Source organism: Rousettus aegyptiacus, unplaced genomic scaffold (genome assembly GCF_014176215.1).
Source record: "Rousettus aegyptiacus isolate mRouAeg1 unplaced genomic scaffold, mRouAeg1.p scaffold_m13_p_9, whole genome shotgun sequence".
NCBI lineage: Eukaryota > Metazoa > Chordata > Mammalia > Chiroptera > Pteropodidae > Rousettus > Rousettus aegyptiacus.
Genome location: NW_023416312.1, coordinates 58963907 through 58988369, shown reverse-complemented (window position 1 = coordinate 58988369; position 24463 = coordinate 58963907). Strand labels below are relative to the sequence as shown.

Below are 24463 nucleotides of genomic sequence, written 5' to 3'. Positions count from 1 at the left end.
ACCTGAAGTCTAGCCGAACACAAGTCCTATTGCTAAGGACATACAAAAAAGGTCACCTCGAGACTGGTAGGAAGGGAGAAGATGCAGAATGAGCTGATCCTACATCCATGGTGTGGCAGTTAAAAACTGAGAGGGACATCTTGGCCGCAGCTCTACCTAACACCAGGTTCCCAAGCCCAGGGCTCCAGTGCTGGGAGGTCTCCAAAACTTCTTGTTGTGAAAACCAGCTGAGATTGTGGCTGCATGAGATGGGGGACAGCTGGATTCCCAGACATTCTTCTTAAAGGGTCCAAACATCGACTTGCTTACTGATGGTGTCACTTGGCCTGAGCTCCAGTGCTGGGGCAGCAGCTTGAAATGTGCCAGAGACAAACAAGGAGGAACTGAATTGCCTGGCTTCAGGGTGAGGGCCGAAGGGGCAGCTTTCTGCCAGAGAGAAGTGGTGGCAGAAACCATTGTTTCTTTGTTGAGCCCTCCCCCCACCTAGCCAACATGCAAAGGTGGGTCTACCTGAGTCTCCATTAACCTAGCTAACACTGTTAGTCCCACTCTGGTGATTCTCTAAGATTCTGCCACGCCCAATTTGCAGGCCCACACAAACCACTACGAGAGGTTTTTCCATACAAATGACCTGTCTTGGCTCAGGGTGAGGAATTTCCTAAAATCTTTCAAAGTTTCACAAACCCAAAACAAACAGCTTCTGGCCTCCGTGTGCTCTGTTCCAGTTGATAAGAAGCTCTAAACCCAACACTAGTGGCAGCCGGCCTTGGTTCTCGGCATAGCCTCTCCAACACACCTCTGAGTCCAGCACAAGTGTCAATCATCTGAAAATCACTTTGTAGCTCATATTAAGTGATCTCAGGCAGGGCACAGACAGTAGCTGACCTTGGCCTGCAACAGAGGCACTCCTAAAAGGCTCCAGAACCAGCACACCTGATGGCCAGCTTCAGACCACACCAGAGCACTACCCAAACACCTGCACGAAAGACATACTCAAAGAACAGACTGAGCCAGCCCCAGAGTCTTGCCGAAGCAAATTCTGTTCCTTAGGGTCAGCTTTTCCACAATAGCTCCTCCACTGTTGTTATGGGACAATTTTCACAACCAATCAGCATTAGGGTCAATCCTTTCCATTGATGTGCAAGTAGCAACCAAGACTCAACTACAACAGGAAGGCACACACGACCCACACAAGGGACATAACTGGAGCACCGAGCTCAGGTGACAAGAAAGACTGCACTTCTGGGCCCCAGAGGACCCCTACTACTTAAGGCTACTCTTCTAAGACCAGGAGACATAGCAGCTCCACCTAACACAAAAATAAACACAATGAGGCAGCAAAAATGGAGAGACAAAGAAACATGTCCCAGATGTAAGAACAGAAAAATACTCCAGAAAATAACTAAACAAAATGGAGACAAGCAATCTACCAGATTCAGAGTTCAAAACACTGGTTATAAGGATGCTCAATGATTGCAGTGAGAACTTCAACAAAGAGATAGGAAAGATAGAAACAGAGATAGATAGAAAACATAAAAAAGAACCAGTCAGAGATGAAGAGTACAATAATTAAAATGAAGAATACGTTAGAGCAGGGGTCCCCAACCCCCAGCTGCAGACCAGTACCAGCCTGTGGCCTGTTAAGAACCAGGCTGCACAGCAGGAGGTAAGTGGCACATGAGCTAGCAAAGCTTCATCTGTATTTGAAGCCGCTCCCTAGCACTATCAACATTGCCTCAGCTCCACCTCAGATCATCAGGCATTAGATTCACATAGAAGCATCAGTCCCTGGTACCAAAAAGATTGGGGACCTCTGCATTAGAGGGAATCAACAGTGAATTAGATGAAGCAGAGGATCAAATCAGCCATTTGGAAGGTAAGGGAGCAGAAAACACCCAGTCAGAATAGCAACAAGAAAACATAATCTAAAAAAAAAACAAAGATAGTTTAAGGGACCTCTGGAACAAACAACACCTAGCATACCAACAATTGTATCATAGGGGTACCAAAAGGAGAAGAGAGAGAGTGAGGAATTGAAAACCTATTACAAGAAACAATGACAGAAAACTCCCCTAACCTGGTGAAGGAAACAGACACAGAAGCCCAAGAAGCACAGAGTCCCAAACAAGATGAACCCAAGGAGGCCTGCACCAAGACGCCATAATTCAAATGCCAAATGTTAAATTCAAAGAGAGAATCTTAAAAGCAGCAAAAGAAAAGCAGTTAGTTAACTACAAGGGAGCTCTCCTAAGACAGTCAGCTGCTTTCTCAATAGAAACTTTGCAGGCCAGAAGGGATTGGCAGGAAATATTTAAAGTGATGAAAAGCAAGGATTCACAATCAAGACTACTCTTCTACCCAGCAAAGCTGTCATTTAGAATCGAAGGACAAATAAAGAGCTTTTCAGACAAGAGAAAGCTAAAAGAGTTCATCACTACCAAACTAGTATTAAAAGAAGTGTTAAAATGAGGGGGAGAAGAAGGAGGAGGAGGAGGAAGAGAAGGAGAAGAAGAAGAGATAAAAATATGAATAATAAAATGGCAACAACTATCTATTTATCAATAATTAAATAAAATGGTTAAATGCTCCAATCAAAAGACATAGGGTAGCTAAATGGATAAGAAAAGAAAATCCTTACATATGCTGCTTACAAGAGACTCACTTCAGATTGAGAGACACACAGACTGAAAGTAAAGGGATGGAAAAATATTTAATGGAAATGGAAATGAAAAAAAAAGCTGGGGTCGCGATACTTATATTAGACAAAATAGATTTCAAAATAAAGGAGACAAAGAAGTACCCAGTAATCCCATCCCTGGATGTTTATTCAAGAAACCCAAAACACTACTTTGCAGGGACATTCGCATCCATATGTTCATTGCAACATTATTTACAACAGCCAAAACATGGGGCAACCTGGGTGTCTATCAATGGATGAATGAATAAAGAGGTGGTACATATATACAATGGAATTTTACTCAGCCATAAAAAAGAATGAAACCTTTCCATCTGCAGCAACACAGATTAACCTAGAGAGTATTATGCTAAGTGGAGTAAGTCAGACAAAGACAAATGCCATATGATTTCACTTATATGTGGAATCCAAAGAATAAAATAAATAAACAAGCAAAACAGAAACAAACTCATACAAACTCATAGATACAGAGAACATTTTGATGGTTGCCAAATAGGAGGTGGGTTGGGTGGATGGGTGAAAAAGTGGAAGGGATTAAAAAGTACAAATTGGTAGCTACAAAACAGTCATGGGGATGCAAAGTATAGCATAGGGAATATAGTCAATAATGTACTATGTATGGTGTCAGATGGGTAATAGATTTATTGGGGTGATCACTTTGTAAGTTATATAAATATCAAATCACTATGTTGTACACCTGAAACTAATATATTGTATATCAACTGTAATTGAAAAAATTAAATATATATATAGTAAATTTTTTAATGTGCAAAAGGACTTGAATGGATATTTTTCCAAAGAAGTTATACAAATTGTTCTATTATGAAAGATGTTCATCAACACTCACTATTAGGGAACTGGAAACCAAAACCACAATGATAATGATGTCTATATGAGTGTTCTGTGCAAGCTATTTTGACAAGAGTGTTATTTCAGGGATTGAATGTGATCACTCTCCTGTAATGTTTTCGGGATTTGTTAATAAAATACATATAATAAAAATGTATATGAGTGCTAAAACAAACAAACAAACAAAAAAACAAGAAGATACCACTACATACCCATTAGGATAGCTCTTATTTTTATAAATTAGAAAATAATAAGTGTTGGTGAGGATATGGAGAAATTAGAACTCTGTTCATTGTTAGTGGGATGTGAAATGGTGCTGCCACTATGAAAACGATTTGGTGGTTCCTCAAAAAATTAAATATAGATTTACCATATGATCCAGCAATTCCACTTCTAGGTATATACCCCAAACAATTATAAGCCGGGACTCAAACAGATACTTGTACACCAAAGTTCATAGCAACTTTATTCACAATAGCTAAAAAGTGTAAACATTCCAAATATCCATTGGACAGATGGATAAACAAAATGTTGTATATGCATACGATAGAATATTATTCAGCCTTTAGAAGAAATGAAATTCCGATACATGGATAAACCTTGAAAACATTATGCTAAGTGAAATATAAAACAGATACAAAAGGATGAATATTGTATAATTCCACTTATATGAGGTACCTAGAATAGGCAAATTCATAGAGACAGAAAGTAGAGTAGAAGTTGCCAGGGACTAGGGGGTTTGGGGACTAGGGGAACGGTTGCGCATCTTATTGTGTAGGGGAGGTTTGAGCATGCAGACATACATACAGAGTCAAATGGACCTGGGCTTAAATTAAGTATTGGCTCTGCCATTTACTAGATGTGTGACATGGGTCAAGTTAATTAACTTTTTAAAATTTCAGTTTACTAATCTGAAAAAAAGAAAAAAACCCAGGATCACAATCACACCAAACTCACCCAGCAATTGTGAGGATTAAATGAGATAATGCATATAGAGCACTTAGCAAAGAGCTTAGAACCTAATAAGTGCTAGATGAATTTTACCTATTATTAATCTTAGAACAATTCTTGCCATAAAACTCAAGAAATTTCTGTTAAAGAAATGCTTGCAACTGCATATTTGTTATAATAATGAAACTGATTGAAGCTTTAGTTAGGGGAGGGGGAAGAGGACTTTAGAAGGGGTAGGTCCAGAAGGACTTATTGGAAAGACAGCAATGTGACAGAACGGAACCCAGTAATATACTCTGTAGGTATTTGACAACATGGTAATATGCATATGACAGGTTTTTATTTGTATATCAGTGCTACTTCTGGCATCAGGTCTCTTCCACCAAGAAAAATCATAATTCATGTCCTTTCTTTGTTTGCACTCTTCATTCCCTTCTTCCTTAAGAAGGGGCTGAAAATCTGGCAATAAAGGAAAAATTACATGTGTATGCCTGTATGTTAATCTTTGCCTCCTTCCTTGAAACTCATCAGATTTTATGCATTTGATATATACTTCAAATCAAGCCTAGCACATTAGATTCTCAATTAAAATTTGTCAGATAACTGAATTTATAAGTGAGTATTTACTCATTATGTTCCTCTCCTCCACCCATAGGGCTGCTTCCTATGACTCTATTTTTATTTATCTAATGTTTATATCTGATTCTCTTTTTTAAAGGTTTTGAAGCAGCTTTCAGTATTACTTATCACACAAGGTAAAAATAATCAGAGAATTGGGAGAGACTATGGTAATTTAAGATAAGTGAAATATCAACATATACCAATAAGGTTCACAGTTGTTAGAGGTGGGCTGCAAAATGGTTTCTGAGTGTTCCAGCAGCCATCACGAGAAAATTTAATTACATAGTTCATATCGTCTATATGTTTCAAAACACACAATTACTCTGATATTTCAGTTACTAAAAATGGAATACTTTTCTTTGCATTTTTATTAAATAATTATTTTTGATGAAGTAAATGCCTTCAAGAATATTATACAGTCAAAGAAAACTGAATTTCATTGGTCTATTTGTATTAAAATCCTCAATGTAGCCCCGCGACAAAACGCCAAAGGAAGAAGATAGATTCTAAAAGGGTCCGAAATGATTTTGTCTAGGTCTGAAGCTCTGGTAGTTTAGCTTCCCTGAATGAAAAAAAATCACTTATCCAGAAAAAAAATATTGTATAATAGTCTTCCAAAAATATATATTTTTTACAATTAATTTTAGATAAGTGTTAGGCAATAGATACTTCGCGGGTAAAATCTCTAATAGTCACCCGTACTGTCATTAATATTATCCCTATGTCTTTAAGGAGGATACCTTTGACATCATTTTTACGAAAGTTCTAGAACCTTTCTGGTCACATGACTGAACCGGGAGCCATTTTACGACCCCAACGAGGTAGATTATGGAGTACCCTGAGGGACAGCTCCCTGAACTCTCAGCAAGTGATTCAACACTAACAACTTCAACATCAGCAGTAATGAGCTTCCAAGATCTCAAAATTCCTGTCGACTACGGAGCTGAAACTGCCGATGATCCAAGTGCCAAAACTGCCGGTGACCAAGGCACCCAAACTCCTGCCGACCATGGCGCCCAAGCTGATGCCGGCAACGGCACCCAGGCTGCAGCCAGAACTATGGGAGTCTTACTGGAAAGGACAGGTAAGTGTCTTTACATCCCCGTCACTGCCCTCCCGCCCCCCCCCCCCAAAAAAAAAGTTAAGGATTTTTTTTTTGAAGAAACAAACTGCTAGTATATATAAACTGTGTGACACCCCTTTAGGATAAATAAGTGGTGTAACTTGTGTTCCTCTCCCAAAAATGTAAAATAATGACTGTGGAGGAGAGGTAGTGGCTAATGTTAGAGTAGCTTGAGTGCGGATTCTAGTCATTTAATAGGTTTGAGCGATGGTGTGTTTGTCACCAGGCGAGGTCGCCTCACCGAGACAAATCGCTCCAACTTAAATGATTTGAGGAGTAACCAGACGTGGCCCTCTTTACAAATATCACTGTGCACTGGTGAATGCTCTATGGCTGCCCCGAAGGCTGGCTCTGTGTCAAGGGAATTTGTTCGGAAGCCTTGTTCCGGGAGGTCTCCGAGTGGCCGCGTCCGCGTCACGCAAAGCGCCCCTCGAGCCTTGCCGTCTGGGCACGCGGCGACCTCACCGCCGCCTCGAGGCGATTAGCCTGTCTGCTCTGCTCTGCAGCCGTGGAGGCGTGGCGAGGCGGGGAGGGGCGGTGCGCGCTGCCCCTACCTGTCGCTGCACAGTCCACCCGCTGCCTGCCGTCCGACTCCACGGCTCGCCGCCCAGGAGCCCCCGCACGTCCCCGCCGGAACCCCCAGGGCAGATAGGTAGGTCCCCCCACCTGCGCGGCCTTTCCGGTGCTGGCGCGACTCAGCGGAGTTGCGGGTGAGTAGGGGGCGAGGGAGGGGGACGGATGGGGAGGACTCCCGGGGCGGGTCAGCGCCCTGCGCCAGCGCACCTTGCTTCCCTTCCTTGCCCACCTTAATAGCGAGGCTGGGACCCCTTAATTTTCCTGGGAAATGGGATCAAAGCCTAGGAGCTGGACCCTTCCCTTGGAAGCTTAGTGTGCCCCTGGAATAAGGATGGAGTGGCTATTGCCTCCAAACTGCAGCCAGCGGCTATGAACTTGAGAAAAATGCCTCTTTCGGCTGGTGCTGACTTGTGCTGCTTGGAGCATACTGTCAAGCGCCTTCCAGCTAACTATAATTCTAATTACAAATCTAATTCCACCGACGCGAGATGGAACTGGAGCGGGGGTGAAAGTAGAGAGCAGTCCTGTTAATTTAATTAGGTATTAAAGAGTGCTTGCTGGAAAAAAAAGTGCATGCCTTTTCTTAAATACAGTACAACCTGTTCATTGGCTAAATGCAGGTAACAAATTTAAATATATATATAAAACTAATTTCAGGTAGTGTTGTCCACCTTCTCCGAAATAGTTTCAGTTTTAAATTCTTTCATGGGAGAGGAGTTTCCAGAAAGGCATTGAAATGAAGAAAAAATGCCCTAGTCTTAATTCTGCTGAGAAATCTAAAAGTTACTACTGATGTGATAAAATCTTGTTTAGCAGCTCGTTCTCCAAATAATCTGTATTTCTCTTTCAAGTCTTAAATGTTTGTTACTCTTTGTTCTGTTATGCAATGTTCCCAGCCCTCAATTTTTATTTAATTTGCTTTATTTTAATTAACTATCCCTCGTATGTTCGCATTGTGCATGTGTGTGTGTGTGTGTGTGTGTGTGTGTGTGTAATTGCTGTCTGCTTTTCTACTGCTGGCCTCTCTTGTGTTTTCTATGATTTTCTTGTAGTTTCTGAAGTCATACTAAGGGACTGAAATCAAAATTGGTGAGTGATTTCACCATAAGAGGGTCTCAGACTTATGTATATGTGTTATTTAAAATGATTTCACTGTTCTTAAGTGATATCCAAATTTAAAACTCAGAACCCAGTAAATAGTTTACAGAATTAGGAGCTGTACATTAATCTAACTTAAGGTATAAGATTTTATAACTTGATGCATAGTATAGTATTATGTCCTTAAAACATTTAAAAAAATGTCAAGTTTCATATATGTACAGTGCTTTCTTTCTCCTTTTGAGAGAAAAAGTCCTCAGAAGTGTGGGCCCCAAAACCTAAAATGCAAATCACTTCAGATATATCCTAAATAGATGGGAAATAAGATGAAAAATAAAGATTAACTTGGAGGGAATTATTCACTTTACAGAAGGTGAAATATATAAATAGTTTTTAGGGGTATTTAAAATAAATGGTGGTTGTGAGGATTAAACGAAATAATAGACCTAACACACTCAGCGTAGTGGCTGCACATAGAATGCATGAAATAAATGTTAATAACGAATAAATCAAATGTGATTTTATGTTCTTTCCTATCACCTTTCAGGAATGTGGCAGTCCCATGAAATTAGGTGTACTCATATAGATACCCTAGCCATAAGAACAGAACTTTTCCCAAAGTAGCTCTGAGCTGTTTATGCTGGCTCTAGAGTCGTAAAAAGCTGCCTGCTCTCACATGGGCTTGTTAATTCCTACCAATCCATTAAAGTAAATGAAATATTGAAAATTAAGTTCTTGTTTTCCTTCTAATCATCATAGAACATTTTTGCCAGTGGTTTTAGGGTTGATTTCGGCCTTTGGTTGGCACACTTTCCTGCAGAGGTATGTAGTTTGCTTCAGTAGCCCCCACTGTGTTGATGAATTGCAGTCCTTTACCTGAGAGTCACTAAATATCATTAAAAAGACTAAGTCATGTTTCATAATAGCTCTGACTTCATTTGTTATCATGGTTTTTAGATTAATTTTGGAAATCTGCACATATTGGAGAGAAGATAAAGTGACTTTTAGAAATTATAATAAAGTTATGTCAAATGTATTTCAGAAGAGTTCACACACCATTCCAGTGAGGATTATGGGCAAGATTTTGTAATTTAACCAGTACTACCAGATATGGTCAGCAAAGGAAGTAAGAGGAGTTTTTGGTGACTTTCTGTCATTTTGTTTTTGTTTTCATGAACTCAAAAACAAGAGATGAGTAAAAGCCAGCATGAACCTCCTTATGAACTTGAGAACCAGTTTATATTGCGTCTGCCTCCGGTAAGAAACCCTTGTGTCTCAGAACAAATATCTTCAGTGCATAAGTATTTGATCTGCGTAGATTCTGTAGCATTTCTATTTTAGGTAGGCTATAAAAACTGAGAGCATTTGTTTCTCAGGAGTCATGTTCTATTAAGAAGTCAGCCTAGTGTGTGCTCTTTTAGCAGCATTTCTTTTGTCCCATACATACCACCTATTGTGTAGGTTGATTTCTTGACAAACAGCTGTGACAATGATGGATTCAGTCACTTATCACAGATGCTAACAGCCTGATCACTGGACACCCAAAATAAGGCTCTTCTAAAATCCTTACTGTCACCTCAAAAGGGGCAGTGAGAAGGACCAGCACTGTGTCCTGCAAATTCATCACCATGCAAGGCTGTTGAAGTCCATCTCAATATTGTGTTAGATCCTCTTCCCCCTTTGAGACTTGTATCCAACTATTATTTAGTCTATGAAAGCTATATTAAGTATGGGCTTCAGAAAGCTACTTCTCCAATTAGGGTTAATTAATATACTCAGTAAACCGCAGCTAAGCCTTTTCTTCCTTAGCAACTACAAATGAAGGGCAGCAGTAAGTGGCAGGAATATAGAGCTAGGAGAAGTCATTAACTGTATCTACTAAAAGACAGAAATGAGATTAGAGTCAGTCTTATCCGAACTTGACTTCCACGATGTATGGTATCTCATGGCACATGGCATTGTTTCAAAAGTGTGGGAGGTTTAGGTTTTATTTAAGAGGCACTGTCTCTGACATATCAATTCTATTAGCTTCCAAATAGATAATTCATCCTTCCGATTTTTCAATTTACCTCCTTTTTAGGAGCATGCTTCTGCTGTCAGGGAGATGGTGCATTCTGGAAGTGCTGCCATGAAGGATAAACTAAAAATTAACTTATCTCGTAAGTAGTTAATATCCATTCACTATACACTGAACAGTAATTTCTTAAGAGATTGCTACACGTCAGGCACTATACTTGACACTATGGATGTGACAGAGTAAAATGTGGTCTCTGTCTTATGGATTCTAAGAGAGGCTTAAGTCACTCCCATCTCTTCTTTTAAAATGAAAGGAAGTAGATATTATGCGACTTGTAATTGTTGTAGTGTATATAAGGAAGAACTTGGGGGTCAGCTGTGGGATTTGCATACTGCTGATTGTCTTGTCCATACAAGCTTTGTGACTTCTGACTAAGGGAACGATGAATATACTGTTCTTTGTTTGCAAAGGTGACATAGCTTTCTTTCATTCCAGTAACATTTTTTTAGGTTTTGATGGAGTGACATAAATGGGAAAAAGAGCTTTATATACTCTGCCTTCTTTTCTCTGGGGAATTACTAATTGCATACACAGTTGTGGTATTATAAAAATAGCAGATTTCATTAAAAGATTAGTTTGTCCCACAGAAGTCTTCATTATTCAAACCCTAGGAGGGTTAAGAGTACATTGGGAAGATGTCAACTTTAATCTTTTCTGCTTCTCTTTAGCTGATGGACGTCATGCAGTTGTTGAGGTGGAAGATGTCTCACTAAATGCGAAGCTGGTTGACTTGCCTTGTGTTATCGGAAGCCTGAAAACTATTGACAACAAAACCTTTTATAAAACAGCAGATATTTCCCAGGTATGGACTAGTTTTCTTAATATTCTAGCTCTCACATCCTTGCAGGTATCCCTTTCTCCCTCCTTTTCTCTTTATTTCACTTCTCCTTTCCACTTCGTGAATGGCTATCTGTCATTTCTAATTTCCAGCTCCATTGCATAGGAATATAGTGGCATGTTCTGGTTTGGTGTTTGATCCATAACTTTTCACTACTTTATTTTATCCAAATAGCTCTTAGAGCCTCCTGTTTGTCATTTATAGTGACTTGAATTATTTGAACGTTATGAGCATCTGGGATTTACTTCTGAACTTTCTGCTAAAGCAGTATGCTGTTAACTGTGAAGGTTAACACTGATTCTTATTCACCATCTCTATTGTTGAGTTCTTGTTTCCTTTCTAAATCAAAATGCTAAGATATATTTATTTTCAAAACATTCCTTCTGCAGTAGTAAGCACCCAAGCTAATAAAGCACTCAGAGTCTGCATACAGTGCTGCCAAGACAGAAAGAGAATGAATATGAATGTATATAATACTTGGTTTTCTGGAAATGCCAACTAACATTCTCCTTACTTCAATGCTCCAGGATTTCTGGTGGTAAGAATGATCACGATTCATTACTAACTTGAGATTTATGGCCATAGTTAACCTCTTTGTCTTCATTAAATGTAGATGCTTGTGTGCACTGCTGATGGTGAACTCCACTCTTCTCCAGAAGAACAAGTTACCTCTACTGATATTAAAGTAATAGGGGAAAATGAAAAGGAAAGACAGAAAAAATATGTCTGGAAGCATGGCAGTAAGTCACCAGCCCCCTACTCATTCTGGCTGACTATATTTATCTGCTGAATCCTAATTACTTGTGATCCAGGGACCCGTTTACCGCACTTAAGTGTTTGGTTCATTAGGCATCCAGACACTCTTTTTAAAGGAATGTCATGAGCCAGTAGTTTATGACATGACCTTTTTCCTTATCAGATTCAGACAGATATGTGACTATCATCAGTCTTATATTAATTTTACCATGTTGAATTTATTTTAGTTACTCCACCACTTAAGAATGTCAGAAAGAAAAGGTTCCGCAAAACAACAAAAAAGGTTAGTTGCATGCTATTTCTGTGTCTACTGGGTGTATTGGAAAAGGATGATGAATGTGGAGAAAGGGAGACAGTCAGTTGGAGATTAATTTGTTCATTCATTTATATGTTCAATAAACGTTCACTGAGTGTGAGCTAAGTGCCAGGAACTATGTGCTAACAAATGGTAATGTATAGTGCAAAATCTAGCTTTAAAGTGAACCCATCCAGAACCCGAGAATTGGGAATTGTGGTTATGTTCCTAACCTTACCTCAGACTTGTGGAGCCTTGGGTAAGCTACAAAAGTACTGTGGCTTGGCTTCTTTTCTTAATTAAACTTTTTTATTTTGAAATAATTGTAGATTCCCGTGCAATTGTAAGAAATAAAAGAGAGATACTGTGTACCTTTACTCAATTTTTACCATCGTAACTTTTTTGCAAAATTATAGTACAATTTTGCAAGCAGGAAATTAACTTTATTATCATTCACCAATCTTATTCAGATTTCTTCAGTTTTACTTGTACTCCTTTGTGTGTGTGCGTGTGTGTGTGTGTGTGTGTGTGTTTATTTCTGTGCAGTTTTTTCCTATGTGTATTTTTATGTAGCCACTTAGAGTCAAGATACTAAACATTTCTGTTATCAGAAATGTCTCTCATCTTGCCCTTTTATAGCTATATTCACCTCCCACCTACCCTATGGCCCTAGTCTCTAACCCCTGGCAATCTCTAACATGTTCTCTATCTCTGTAATTTTGTCTATAATGTCATGTAAATGGAATCATACAATGTATAACATTTGAAACTGGCTTTTTTTCACTCAGCATAATTTCCTTAATATCTGTGCAAGTTGTTGCATGTATCAAGAGTTCATACCATTTTATTCCATGGTATGAATGTACCACAGTTTGTTTAACTGTTCACTGATTGAAGGACATCTGTGTTGTTTCCAGCTTTTGATAATTATGAATAAAGCTGTGAGCAGGTTTTTGTGTGAATAGAAGTATTCATTTCTTTGGGATAAATGCCCAGGAGTGCAATTGCTGTGTTACATGTTCATCACATATTTAGTTTTATAAGAAACTACCAGACTGCTTTCCAGAGTGGCTATACTATTTTACATTCTCACCAGCAATGTATGTTGATCTAATTTCTCTATATTCTCACCAGCATTAGGTGTCATTGCTATTTTTTACTTTAGCCATTCTGATAGATGTGTCACTATTCATTATGGTATCAATTTTCATTTCTCTGATGGATAATGATGTTGAACATCTTCTCATGTGCTTATTTGCCACCTGTATATTCACTCAGTGAAATGTCTGTTCATACTTTTTGCCTATTTTCTAAATGGATTTATTTTAATTATTGAGTTTTGAGAATTCTTTCTATGTTTTAAATACTAGTCCTTTGTCATATATCTGGTTTGAAAATATTTTCTCCCAGTCTGTAACTGGTCTTTTCATCTTTTTTCACAGGGTCTTTCAGAGAGCAAAAGTTTTTGTTTGATGAGATCCAGTTTATTGATTTTTTCCTGTTAAGGAGCTGGCTTTTTGTGTCAAATCTATGAACTTTTTGCCTAGCTCAGATCTTGAAGATTTTCTATTTCTTTCTTTTATAAAAGTTTTACATTTTACATTTAAACCTGCGATTCATCTTTGAGTTAATTTTGTAAAAGATGTGAGGTTTAATGCAAGATCATTCATTCATTCATTCATTCATTTGTTCATTTGCCTTTGCATGTCCAGTTGCTTTAGCTCCATTTGTTAAAAAAGGCTGTCCTTTCATTGTATTCCTTTCGTGCCCAAAAATAGGTTGGGCATATTTGTGTTAGCCTTCTTCTGGGTTCCCTGTTCTGTTCCATTAACATATGTGTTGCTCTCTCTACTGATATCACAATGTAGTGATACAGTAAGTCTTGAAATCAGGAAGGCTGTTCTCACTTTATTTTCTTTGTCAAAATTGTTTTAACTATTCTAGAGCCTGTACCTTTCCATATAAATTTTAAAATAAGTTTGTTTATAGAAAACCTTGTTGGAATTTTGGTAAGAATTGCATTAAACTTAGAGATTAATTTAGGGAGAATTGACATCTTTACTATGTTGTCTTTTAGTCTGTGAACACAGTTGCCTTGGCTTTCATACTGTCAGTCAACAGCATTCATTGAGTGACTACTAAATGTAAACTTAAGTAAGAATGTTTTTAGAACTATTTAAGCTTTAGTGAAGTAGGACATTCATAGTATAACTTCATTGTTTATTGTGATTTATTTTTAGGAGGTTGATTTCAACCAAGTCGAAGAAGTCAGCTTTACTGAGGTAGAGTGGTCATTATATAACTTTACTGTTTGCCTTTAGTGTGTTTTATTTCATAGCTCATTAATTTCAAACAAATTAAAGAAATCATAAAGGTTACTTTCAAGCTTTCTTTCCTACCTTTAACCCCCACTCCCATACACATACACTAAATTTGATTTACTGAAGAATGAATTCATTGTTTAATGTCTGATAACTCCTAGTGGAAAAGATACATCATGGTCAGTGACCATGGGTATTCTAATCTGCTTTTATTCTGTGACATGTATTTATAAAGCCTTTTCTTGGAAGCTAGGGTTCACTTTTACCAGCAGTTGTTTGCAACTGCTTATTCCCCATCAAAATTCCAATTTCTATTTGTGGCAGGATGAATTGGTTGCTGTGGAGATAATTGTCTACAACTGGATTTAAGGGAGAATACATAGCTAAGACCCACTTTTTATAGGAAAATCTCTAATAATAAAGATGCGGGGAAGTGGAATCTGGGAATTTGTATCTTTATACCAAATTACTTCTAAAAAAAAAAACAAATAAAGAATTATAGTTCTTTACCAATGTGGGTCAGGGCAAATAATTAATAACTGAGGCCTAAGGGCTGCACCTCTGAGAGAGGTCTTTAACATAGAGTTGCAGATTGGAAAGATTAAATGTCACAAGTAATTTGATTGGGAAAAAAAACTAATCTTATTGTACAAATCTAGATTCTGGTCAAAGATTCCTTCATATTTAGCATTACTTGAAGTAGAAATTTGGCTGGGTGGATATCTTAAAGAAGGCTAATTATTTGAATTAATTTGTATGTAGGAAAAGGGCATTTCTGCAAAACTTAAGGTAATAAATGACATGACTGATATTCTCCCTTCCCCCACTCTGATTCAGTACATTGACTCTCCTGATGTGGAAAAAGAAGTGAAAAGACTACTGTGTTCAGATGCTGAAGCTGTCAGTGCCCGTATCCTTTTATACTAAATGTGTTCTGTATAGTCTGTTCCACTCCATACGCACTAGATGACAAGCTCTCACTTCTGGTATTTGCATGCCAATTTTGATACGTAGAACTTAAGCTTTTTGGAAATGTTTTTTTTTTCTATCTGGGAACAGTAAATTCACATAATATAAATTTATTTACTTGTGTAATTCAATATAAGGCACTTCTCCATACTGGGAATCCAGATACGAATGGCCTGAAGTTGGACTAAATTAAATAGCATTTTTAGCCAGAGAGCCTTTTCCCTTTCAATGGGGCTTTCTTCTTTCCTTCTGCTTTTTCCTTGACTCCCCCTTCTTTCAGGATGGGAAGTCATTGCTGAAGGTGAAACCAAGGAAATAGAAAGTCAAGGTTCCATTCCAGATGCAAGTGGCTATAAACAGGGTCATAGCTCATCAGGTACATTAATAAAAGCCAAGTAGGAGCTTCAAAGAGGATAGGTGTTGACTGTGTGTAAGACAATTCTCCATAGACGTACGGGCCAATCACAGAAAAAGGATGCCTTTGTCCTCTTTTCTCTTATTGGTCCCTCAGTATTTTAGAGTTTCTAATCTCCCATCAATCCCTGGTATTCTAAATTCCTAGGATCCCTTAGATTCTCTAAATATATTCATCATTGAGTATATGAATGAACGTTATGGTGTTTTGCATTTTCTGTCCTTGTTTTTTGAAGGGAATAATCTTTCTACAAGAAAAAAAAATATTTATAAATTTCATTGGCTGCCTGGGAAATTTTAAGGGAAGGAGTATAATTGCAGCTAGAGTGGGAATCATTGAAAAGTTTCAGATAGTTTCACCTTCCTCTTGCTTAAAACCAGTAGAATATGATATGTTTCGGGAGAAGCTCAGTGATTCTAACAGCAGCGATGATGAGGATGAGGACGATGATGGTGAGAGTGATGATGATGATGGTGGTGATGATGATGATGATGATGATGATGAAGAGGAGGAGGATGACACTGATGATGAGGATGAAGAGGAGGAAGATTATTATGAAGAGAATCTGCAAAGAGAGCTACAGGCCAAGTTAATTGGATCTGGCCACTATGAGGCAAAGGAAGGAGCCAGTTCAATAGGTAAATTAGAAGAAAAATAAAGGGATGGTACAGAGTGGGTGGCATTGATGAAGACTGACTCTAAATATACATTAGATGCAAGAAAGAGTTTGAGAAGTTATTGCTTGGATGTGTAGTGGACTTTTAGTTGGTTTGAAAATTGTTCCAATAGTTCGGAGTATGTTTAGATACGTAAAGTTCTGTCTATCTCTGTTAGTCATGGAAATTCAGAAGCAGATTCATTACTTGGAGAAAAAGCTCCGAGAGGTTCAATGCAGAGCACAAAGACAGAAGGAACTCATCATGAAAGTGGAAAACCTGACACTCAAGGTAAATTCTTGGCTGTTATAAAGATATTTTGGCATCTTTCAAAATTACATCTTTGTGTTTCCACTCATGTCATCTCTTTGCAGCATTCTCATTCACTTGTGAACTTAAACAATCTCTTAGAAACCCCTAATAATAGATATCCCTATTTTCTTTTACCTGAGTGATTTTGACCATCTCATATAAGCAGTTTTGGGAAAGGGAACAGGAGACTTGAGATAATTGCCAATATCGAGCATTTCTTATGTGAAAGAGCTAAGCATTTTAAATGAATCATCTCATTTCATCTTCATATCCCTGAATATATGTATGGTTACTATTCCAATTTTATAGATAAGGAATTGAAATTCAAAGAGATTAAGTAAATTGCCAAAGACCACAGTAAGTGCTAGAGCATAGATTTAACCCTGTTGTTTGTACCAAAATGTATTCACTGCAGTCAAAGAGAATTAACTAAATTTATTTTGAAAAATTTTTTTAAATAAATTTATTTATTTAAATTAGTTTCAAGTATACAGTATATTGGTTAGACATCTATAACGCTCATAAAACAATCCCCCCAATGGCTCCCTCCCTCTCCTGGCCCTCCACTTAGCCATCATATTAATGTTAACTGCATTCCCTCTTCCATGTTCCCTGTGCCCAACTATCAACTACAAATTTGTACTTTTTTAACCCTTCACTCCATTCTCCCAGCCTCCAAACCCCGCTCCCTTCTGTCCATCACCAAATTGTCCACTATATTTGTGAGTCTGTTTTTGATTAGTTTGTTCTTTTTGTTCCTTAAATACTGCATATAAATGAAATCATATGGTATCTATCTTTCTCTGTCTGACTTATTTCACTCAGCATAATAACCTCTAGGTCCATCCATGTTATTGCAAATGGTAGAATTTCATTTTTTTATTGGCTGAGTTAATATTCCATTGTATATATGAACCTTAATTTCTTTATCCAATCATCTGTTGTTGGGCATTTAGGTTGCTTCCATATCTCGCCTATTGTAAATTGTGCTGCCATGAATATTGGGGTGCATAGATCTTTATAAATTATTTGTTTTTGTTTTCTTTGGATCAATACCCAGAAGTGCAATTGCTGGGTTAAAATATATATCCATTTTTAATTTTTTGAGGAACCTCCATACTATTTTCCATAGCAGCTATAGCAATTTGCAATCCCACCAACAATTAGGAGGGTTCTCTTTTCTCCTCATCCTCACCAACACTTGCTCTTTTTTGATTTATTGATGATAGCCATTCTGACTTGTGTGAGGTGATATCTCATTGTGATTTTAATTTACATTTCTATGATGATTAGTGACCTTGAGTATCTTTTCATATGTCTGTTAGCCATCTGTATTTCCTCTTTGGGGAAATACCCGTTCAGGTCTTCTGCCCATTTTTTAATTGGACTGTTTTTTTTTTATTTTTAAATTTTATGATGCATGCTTGAACAAAAATAAATATCTTGCTTTATTTTTATTAAGACATATCAACAAAAGGAAAAATGTATTTTTATTCCATGTTTGCTTTCCTCCTTATAGTGAGGGAAATTCTGAAGCATCTGGATAATTTCTTACCAGATTTCATATTCTTTAGAGCTATAGTCATTGAAGAAGAGAAACTTGACATGAAACTATACCTATTTAAAGTGTTGTCTTTTAGAATAACCAAGTGAGATAATAGATATGGACATACTTTGAAAGATACAGACATATAATATTGTTGCGATTGTTGTTGCATGCAGTACTAGTTAGGAATAGTAATATTCTGCCCTAGTCCAGAGAAGTGAAGGAATCAGCACTAAATTCCAAGCTAGCTTTTTTAAATAGTTCACCACAGTTAAAGGATTTGTGCTAAACTAGAAAAAGGCATTTCAACCATTTATTTTAGGACAAGAAAAAAATGCTGTATAGGGTGTATAAAATCAAGTTGATGGTCTTGTAGTTAGAAGGTGCTGTTTTTATACTCTAAATCCTTTTTTAAAAAGTGTCCTTTTCTTGCACCTAAGGCCAAACTCTTTGTCTCTCTTGGTTCTTTTTTTTTTGAGGCTCAGAATTCATCATTAATACAATTTGTTTTCCAGACTCATTTATACTCGGTGCTGGAACAGCTTAAGTTAGAGGAAAAACAAAAAAATGAGCAGGTAAGAAGTGTGTTTTCAAATCAACCAGAAAACATTTGATATAAAGAATAGCCCACCCTACCCTCAATCTTGTTTCTGGCACTTCTTTACAGGAATTGTAGTGGCCAAATCTTCTAAACAAGTGTAGCAAGCTGTAACAAGGTCTTTGTGAAAATTTACTTATTTAACAGATATTGAATGCCTATTACATGAAAAGCCCTGGATGTACATACAGTATTGAATAAGACAGATACAATACTTGTCCTTATGGAGCTAACAGTCTAGCAGGGAAGATAGACAGTAAACAAATTATCATACAGATTTAAAGGTGTGAATCGTGAAGAAGTGCTGTGAAGGAGAAAAAGTCAATGGTGCTATTTGAATAGAGTCTTGAATTAAATTGGGGAGAGGAGTCATGATCAGCCTTTCTGAGGATGTTATATTTAGGCCGAGACCTGAAGTGTAAGTGCAGAGAAAGAGGGAATGAAGAGCTTCTTGGATAGAGCCTGTGCCAGGTACCACATTGGGAAAGAACTTGGCCTCTTTGAGGACCTCTGTAGTTATTTAAAACAAGTACAAGGTTGGAGAGGTAGGCAGAAGCCATATTGTATGGTCCCTTGCAGGCCATGATAAAGGGTTTTATTCTTAAGTGCAATTGGAAGCCCTTGAAGGGTTCTAAGTAGGAGACACACATTTAAGTTAAACTTTTAAAAGATCACTGGTCCTTATCTGGAGAATGGATTGTAGGAGGGCAGGACTAGAAAGAAGGCCAGTTAGGAGGCTAGACAGTAGTCTAATAAGAGATCATGATAATTTGGACTAAGGTGGTGGGAATAGAGCTAGAGCTAGAAAGGATATATGTTTTTAACTGCAATAAAATGGGTTTATAACAGTTTTTTGAGATATAATTTACATACTCTACAATTTACCCATTTAAATTGCATAATTCAATGGCTTTTAGTTTATTCACAGAATTGTGCAACCATCACCACAGTCAATTTTAGAACATTTTCATTACCCCAAAGAAAACTCTACCCATTAGCATTCATTTCCCGTTTCTTCTGGATCACTCTCACCCCACCCCGAGGCAACCACTAATCTACTTTCTACTAGTCTACTTTGCCTATTATGGCTATTCTGTATAAAAGAAAACATATATAGTCTTTCATGTCTCACTTCTTTCACTGAGCATAATGTTTTCAAGATTAATCCATGTTGTGATATGTATCAGTACTTCATTGTATGGCTGAATAATATTTCACTTATGGATATACCACATTTTGTTTATCCACCCATCCATTGATGGACATTTGGGTTGTGTCCACATTTTGACAATCATAAATAATGCTGTTACAAACATTCGTATGTGAGAGAATGCATTTTAAAGGTAGGATTGATGAGACTTGCGTCAGTTACTGGGTGTCGAAGGAGAAGGAAATGTTAAGGTTGTGTGCTATTATTTAAATAATGGCTATTATTTAAAGTCGCAAGGTAGTGAACAGAGTAAAAAGAGAACAGGGAAATGTGTGATGATAAGTGAGGGTCAAGTAGCTGTATAGAAAATGTATGCCGACTCCAGCCTTATGCTGTTGAGGGTAACAATTTTATAGAGACTGGAGGTTGTATTATGAATATGGGCTTAGCACGGGTCTCTTAAGGTAGAGATAATGCTGTACCCTATTCCCATCCTCATCCAGCAAGGCCAGGGGAATTCTTAAGTTCTGTATATTCCCTTCCCCTCAGCAAATGACATATCCAAGTACTGTTTATAAATAACCATGTGAACAGTTAATGCCAAGATTGCTTTAACACCCACTAAATATCTTTGTTATCATCAATGTAAGTAGTTAGTATTGGGGAGTGCTATTATCAACATAGAAAGATAGCTGTAAACTTTATTCACTCAGAGCCCTTTATGTTAGCTCATTTATTCAATGAAGATTTATTGGGTGCTCCTTTAAGCTAGGTTATGCAGGAAGCTACAAAATATTTGCAACGCAGTCTCTGCCTCCAATTGGGGAGAGATCCGTGAAAGGGATAGGAATTTAAAGGAATGAGAGCTCACTCTTGCCCATGGAAATTAGGAAAGATTTCATGGAGAGATGGTGTTTGACTGGGGTCTTAAAAGATAAGTAGGATTTTAATAAGGAGATAGAGAAAGGAGGACATTCCATACAGAAAGTTGCAAACACAGTGGCTCAGAGGTGGTGATGCCAGGCTAAAGAGTTTAGATTTTTGATGTAGTTCATAATGAACCATCACAGTTTTTTTTTTTACCTGGGTAATAACTCAGGAAGATTTCTCTGCCAGAAGCATATAGGATAAATTTGAATGGAGAAAGACTAGAGGAAGATGCAAGTAATAGAAGGAATTAGAACTCAACGATTGATTGGATTCATAGGACAAAAAGGGGAACAAAGAGGAGTCCAAAGCCTGGGCAACTAGAAAATGGTGCGCCAGTAATTGAAATGAAGACAACAGGAAAATAATTATTGGGGATAGGGAATGGAGAAAATGATGAGTTGAATTGGCAGCATTTTGACTTGGAAGTACTCGAAAATGGGAGTTTGGAGAATGGCTCATGTGTAGAAATGATCACTGAAGTTGCAGGGACAGATGAAGTAGCCAGGTTGACTGTTCAGCAATTAGTCTGAACACAGAAAATTTTCCCTTTAGAGGGTGCTGGGAGGAGAAAGAGCCCGTGAAAGATAAAGAATTGGAGCAGTCAGTGGTTGTAATCGTGGTCAGAATCCAGGGGCAAAAAACCTCTAAATTACTGCAGGTGGGAATTATAACAGTTTTCAGTAGGTAGTGTGCAGTATAGGATCATTCTGTAATGCTCCATTCTTTCTGTTTCACAGAATGAAAATCCACACTGGTATGGAACTATATAAATTGAATAACATTCAAAAACTATCTTTGTCCCAAAGACAGTATACCTCTCTGAGTGTCATTGATCATTTTTCTATTTCAAGTAAAAAGGAAAATAAATCCTACTATATCATGAAAGGTTCAGGGCTTCTTACTCAGAAAGCATCAAGATAAGTAGGACACTGTAAGGCTTCTGACTGGTCAAGACTCTGAACCGGTTTCCAAGTATCTTATAATGTTGCAAACAGCAGCAGCTAAGACCCCATGTGTTTACTGAGATGAGAGGCTCTCCCAATGCCCTTATCTTCTGACTCTTAGAATATAGCTGCAGTGATCCTATCCCAACTTCCCCTACACTGAGCTGTGACCCCTGTACACTCTTCCAAGAAGTACAAATTCTTAACAGCAAGCATATTTAATTTTTTAGCATATTCAATTTTAAAGATTCCTTTGATAAGTTTGGCATAATAAAGGACAATATCATGGCCACAACATTGAGTATGCATTCTTGACTGTGGCACTGTTCTTTGGAACACCACGAGACTAAGATTAACTTATAAATTACAGTAGTTCTTTTTGGTTCATATAAATAAATTCTAGATTGATAATGGAGCTTAAGATTTCAGATGATTTTTTTTTGCCTCTCCCTACAGATTATTTCCCTACAGGAAAAACTGAAATACTTTCTGAAGAAGTGATGAGAGCCTTCAGCCTGGCACATAAACCTTGGATTCCCCATCCAGACTGAAGAGTTCATGAAACTGTTATGTTTCTATTTATTTCATTCCCTTATGTTGAATCATTTTTATTTGTTGCTCTGGGCCTTCTTTTGCTAATTACATTTGAAGTTTGTAGTCATGTAGAAAGGAACAGAATATAAAAAAGTAGTAGACCTAAAGAACCAACTCAACTATGGGACTTTGCTTCTCTTTATCAATTTGAGAATTACTTATATTGTTCTGTTCTATGGTGCCTTCAGATGATTCAGCCATGCTTGCCAAAGACAGACTAGCCTGAAGCCCATATAGCTGGTTTGCATATTTTTTTAGCATTTTCGTCTTCTGTTTGCTTTAAATATTTCCTAAAACATAGAACAAATCAAGTCATTTCTACCAAGGGCTAGGATTGGCCACAGTGAATTTAAATGCCTACCTCGTGGCAGCTAATAGGTTGTGTCCTGTCTCTGCTCAGCTAACAGGGGCTGCTTTCCTGCTCAGGGATTATTTCTTGCTGCTGCTCTTTGTTTTGCTGTTGTATTCTTAAGACTATGACTGGTTATTTGCCAGCTATGGGACTACTTAGAGCAGAGGTGGAATTCTGAGCTGCTGTTCTTATTCTGAGCCACTTCATCCTAACCCTCATCAGAAAAGGTTGGGAAAAACCAGATGCCTGTGAAAACTCCCGAAAATCCCTGGGCAGGCTTGTTTTTTCAGCTATATTGTTAAGGTTTTCCACTCTGTATTCTTTAAGCAATAAATACATTCCTTATTTTAAATGGATTGTTGTCACTTTATTAAACTACTCACACAATCAGTGCGCTCATATCTACACTGGAGACAAGCAGTGAACTCCAAGATTAGGAAATGCCACAATACGCTGTCAGTAAAGGAGCTCCTTCTAAAGAGCTGTATTAGCCATAAGAAAAGATGAAACATTGCCATTTGTGACAACATGGTGGATCTTGAGATAATCATGCTAAATGAAATAAGCCAGACAAGAAGTTGAGAACCGTATGATTTCACCCATATGTGGGATATAAAAAAAAGCAACAAATGAACAAGACAAAAACTCATAGATACAGACAACAGTTTAGTGGTTACCAGATGGAAAGGGGGTGGGGGGTAGATAAGAGTAAATGGGGTCAAATACATGGTGACAGAAGGAGATTTGACTTTGGGTGGTGAACACAATGCAATATACAGATGATGTATAATAGAATTGTACACTTGAAATCTATAATTTTATTAACCAATGTCGCCTTAATAAATTGAATTAAAAAGTAAAAAAATATTTAACTAATATTAAAAAATATAAAGAACTCCTAGGATAATTCCTAATGAACTAAGCAAATCATCTCATAATACCCATACAGCATTAGGATTTTGAGAGAGGGCAGAGAGAAGTGATAAAAACGGCAGCTTCAGTATTTACATTGAATTCTCTCGTGATGGGGAAAACAGGTTAGAGTCCCAGCTCTGCCACTCACCTTGGGCAAGTCCCTACACCTCTTAGGGCCTCTATTTCCTCATCTAGAAATCAAGGGTGATAACAATATTACCAAGAGACATCTGAGAGTTTTCTAGAACTAGTCTAGCTACACCCAGGTATGGTTCTAATTGATGAAGTTGGTATTGCCCTAGGAAATGTGCTCCCAAATTTTCTCTGCAACATTTAGTGCCCCCATTCCATGTCGAAGTTAATAATCCAAGGGCAGAGAAGAGGAGGTTAATATGTATGGGCAGGGCCTATGGAGGAGGGATGAAGAGAAGGAATGCTTGGGGTTAATGCAGGGAAGAATTGGGGCTAAGGGAGATAGACATGTTAAGGGCAAACAAAATAAAGATAAGATTAACTGAGAAGTTAGAGGACAGCTTGAAAACCAAGATGATATAAAAAAGATTTCCACCGTGGAGAACCAGAATTTAAAAGAGAAGAAAGAGAATGGGGAAAAGGAATTGATTGTCAGAGGCAGAAGGTGGGAGGAGAGGCAGAGTTTGAAAAGATGAAGTAAGGCAGAGGACTGGAACAGAAACAGATAAAAAGTACCCGGGGGACATGGCTGGAGAGACTGAGGCCAGCGAGGGTGGCATATATGCTACAGGTGGCAACCAGGGGTGACAGAGGTAGAAGAGCCCTATCTAGCCTCTGTCTAATGCTGCTGCTGAAGAGCAGCTTGAGCTCTGCGGAGAGGTATGAGGGAAAGGAAACAACAGGAAGGGG

At 37.9% G+C, this 24463-nt stretch overlaps 1 protein-coding gene across 4 annotated transcripts; it reads left to right on the top strand.

Moving 5' to 3' along the window:
• Window positions 1–5944: 5944 nt before the first annotated feature.
• Window positions 5945–23223, top strand: TAF7L (TATA-box binding protein associated factor 7 like). Of its 4 annotated transcripts, none has more exons than XM_016132163.2 (13): window positions 5945–6200; window positions 9103–9170; window positions 9994–10072; window positions 10659–10792; window positions 11442–11568; window positions 11812–11867; window positions 14120–14161; window positions 15038–15110; window positions 15450–15545; window positions 15965–16222; window positions 16419–16531; window positions 18614–18673; window positions 22177–23223. In XM_016132163.2, the coding sequence occupies exons 1-13, from the start codon at window positions 5945–5947 to the stop codon at window positions 22219–22221; spliced, it is 1407 nt and encodes a 468-aa protein (XP_015987649.1). In that variant the 3' UTR covers window positions 22222–23223. The 4 variants fall into 4 exon arrangements, with proteins under 4 accessions (XP_015987649.1, XP_015987650.1, XP_015987651.1 ...); XM_016132164.2 differs by having other exon boundaries at window positions 15968–16222; window positions 22177–23222; XM_016132165.2 differs by lacking the exon at window positions 5945–6200 and adding an exon at window positions 6820–6891.
• Window positions 23224–24463: the final 1240 nt, after the last annotated feature.

Coding starts and splice junctions, on each gene's coding strand:
- TAF7L (XM_016132163.2), top strand. CDS start 5,945: ATGGAGTACCCTGAGGGACAGCTCCCTGAACTCTCAGCAAGTGATTCA. Junction 14,162..15,037: donor AAGAAGTCAGCTTTACTGAG/GTAGAGTGGTCA, acceptor ACTCTGATTCAG/TACATTGACTCTCCTGATGT. Junction 16,223..16,418: donor GGAAGGAGCCAGTTCAATAG/GTAAATTAGAAG, acceptor TATCTCTGTTAG/TCATGGAAATTCAGAAGCAG.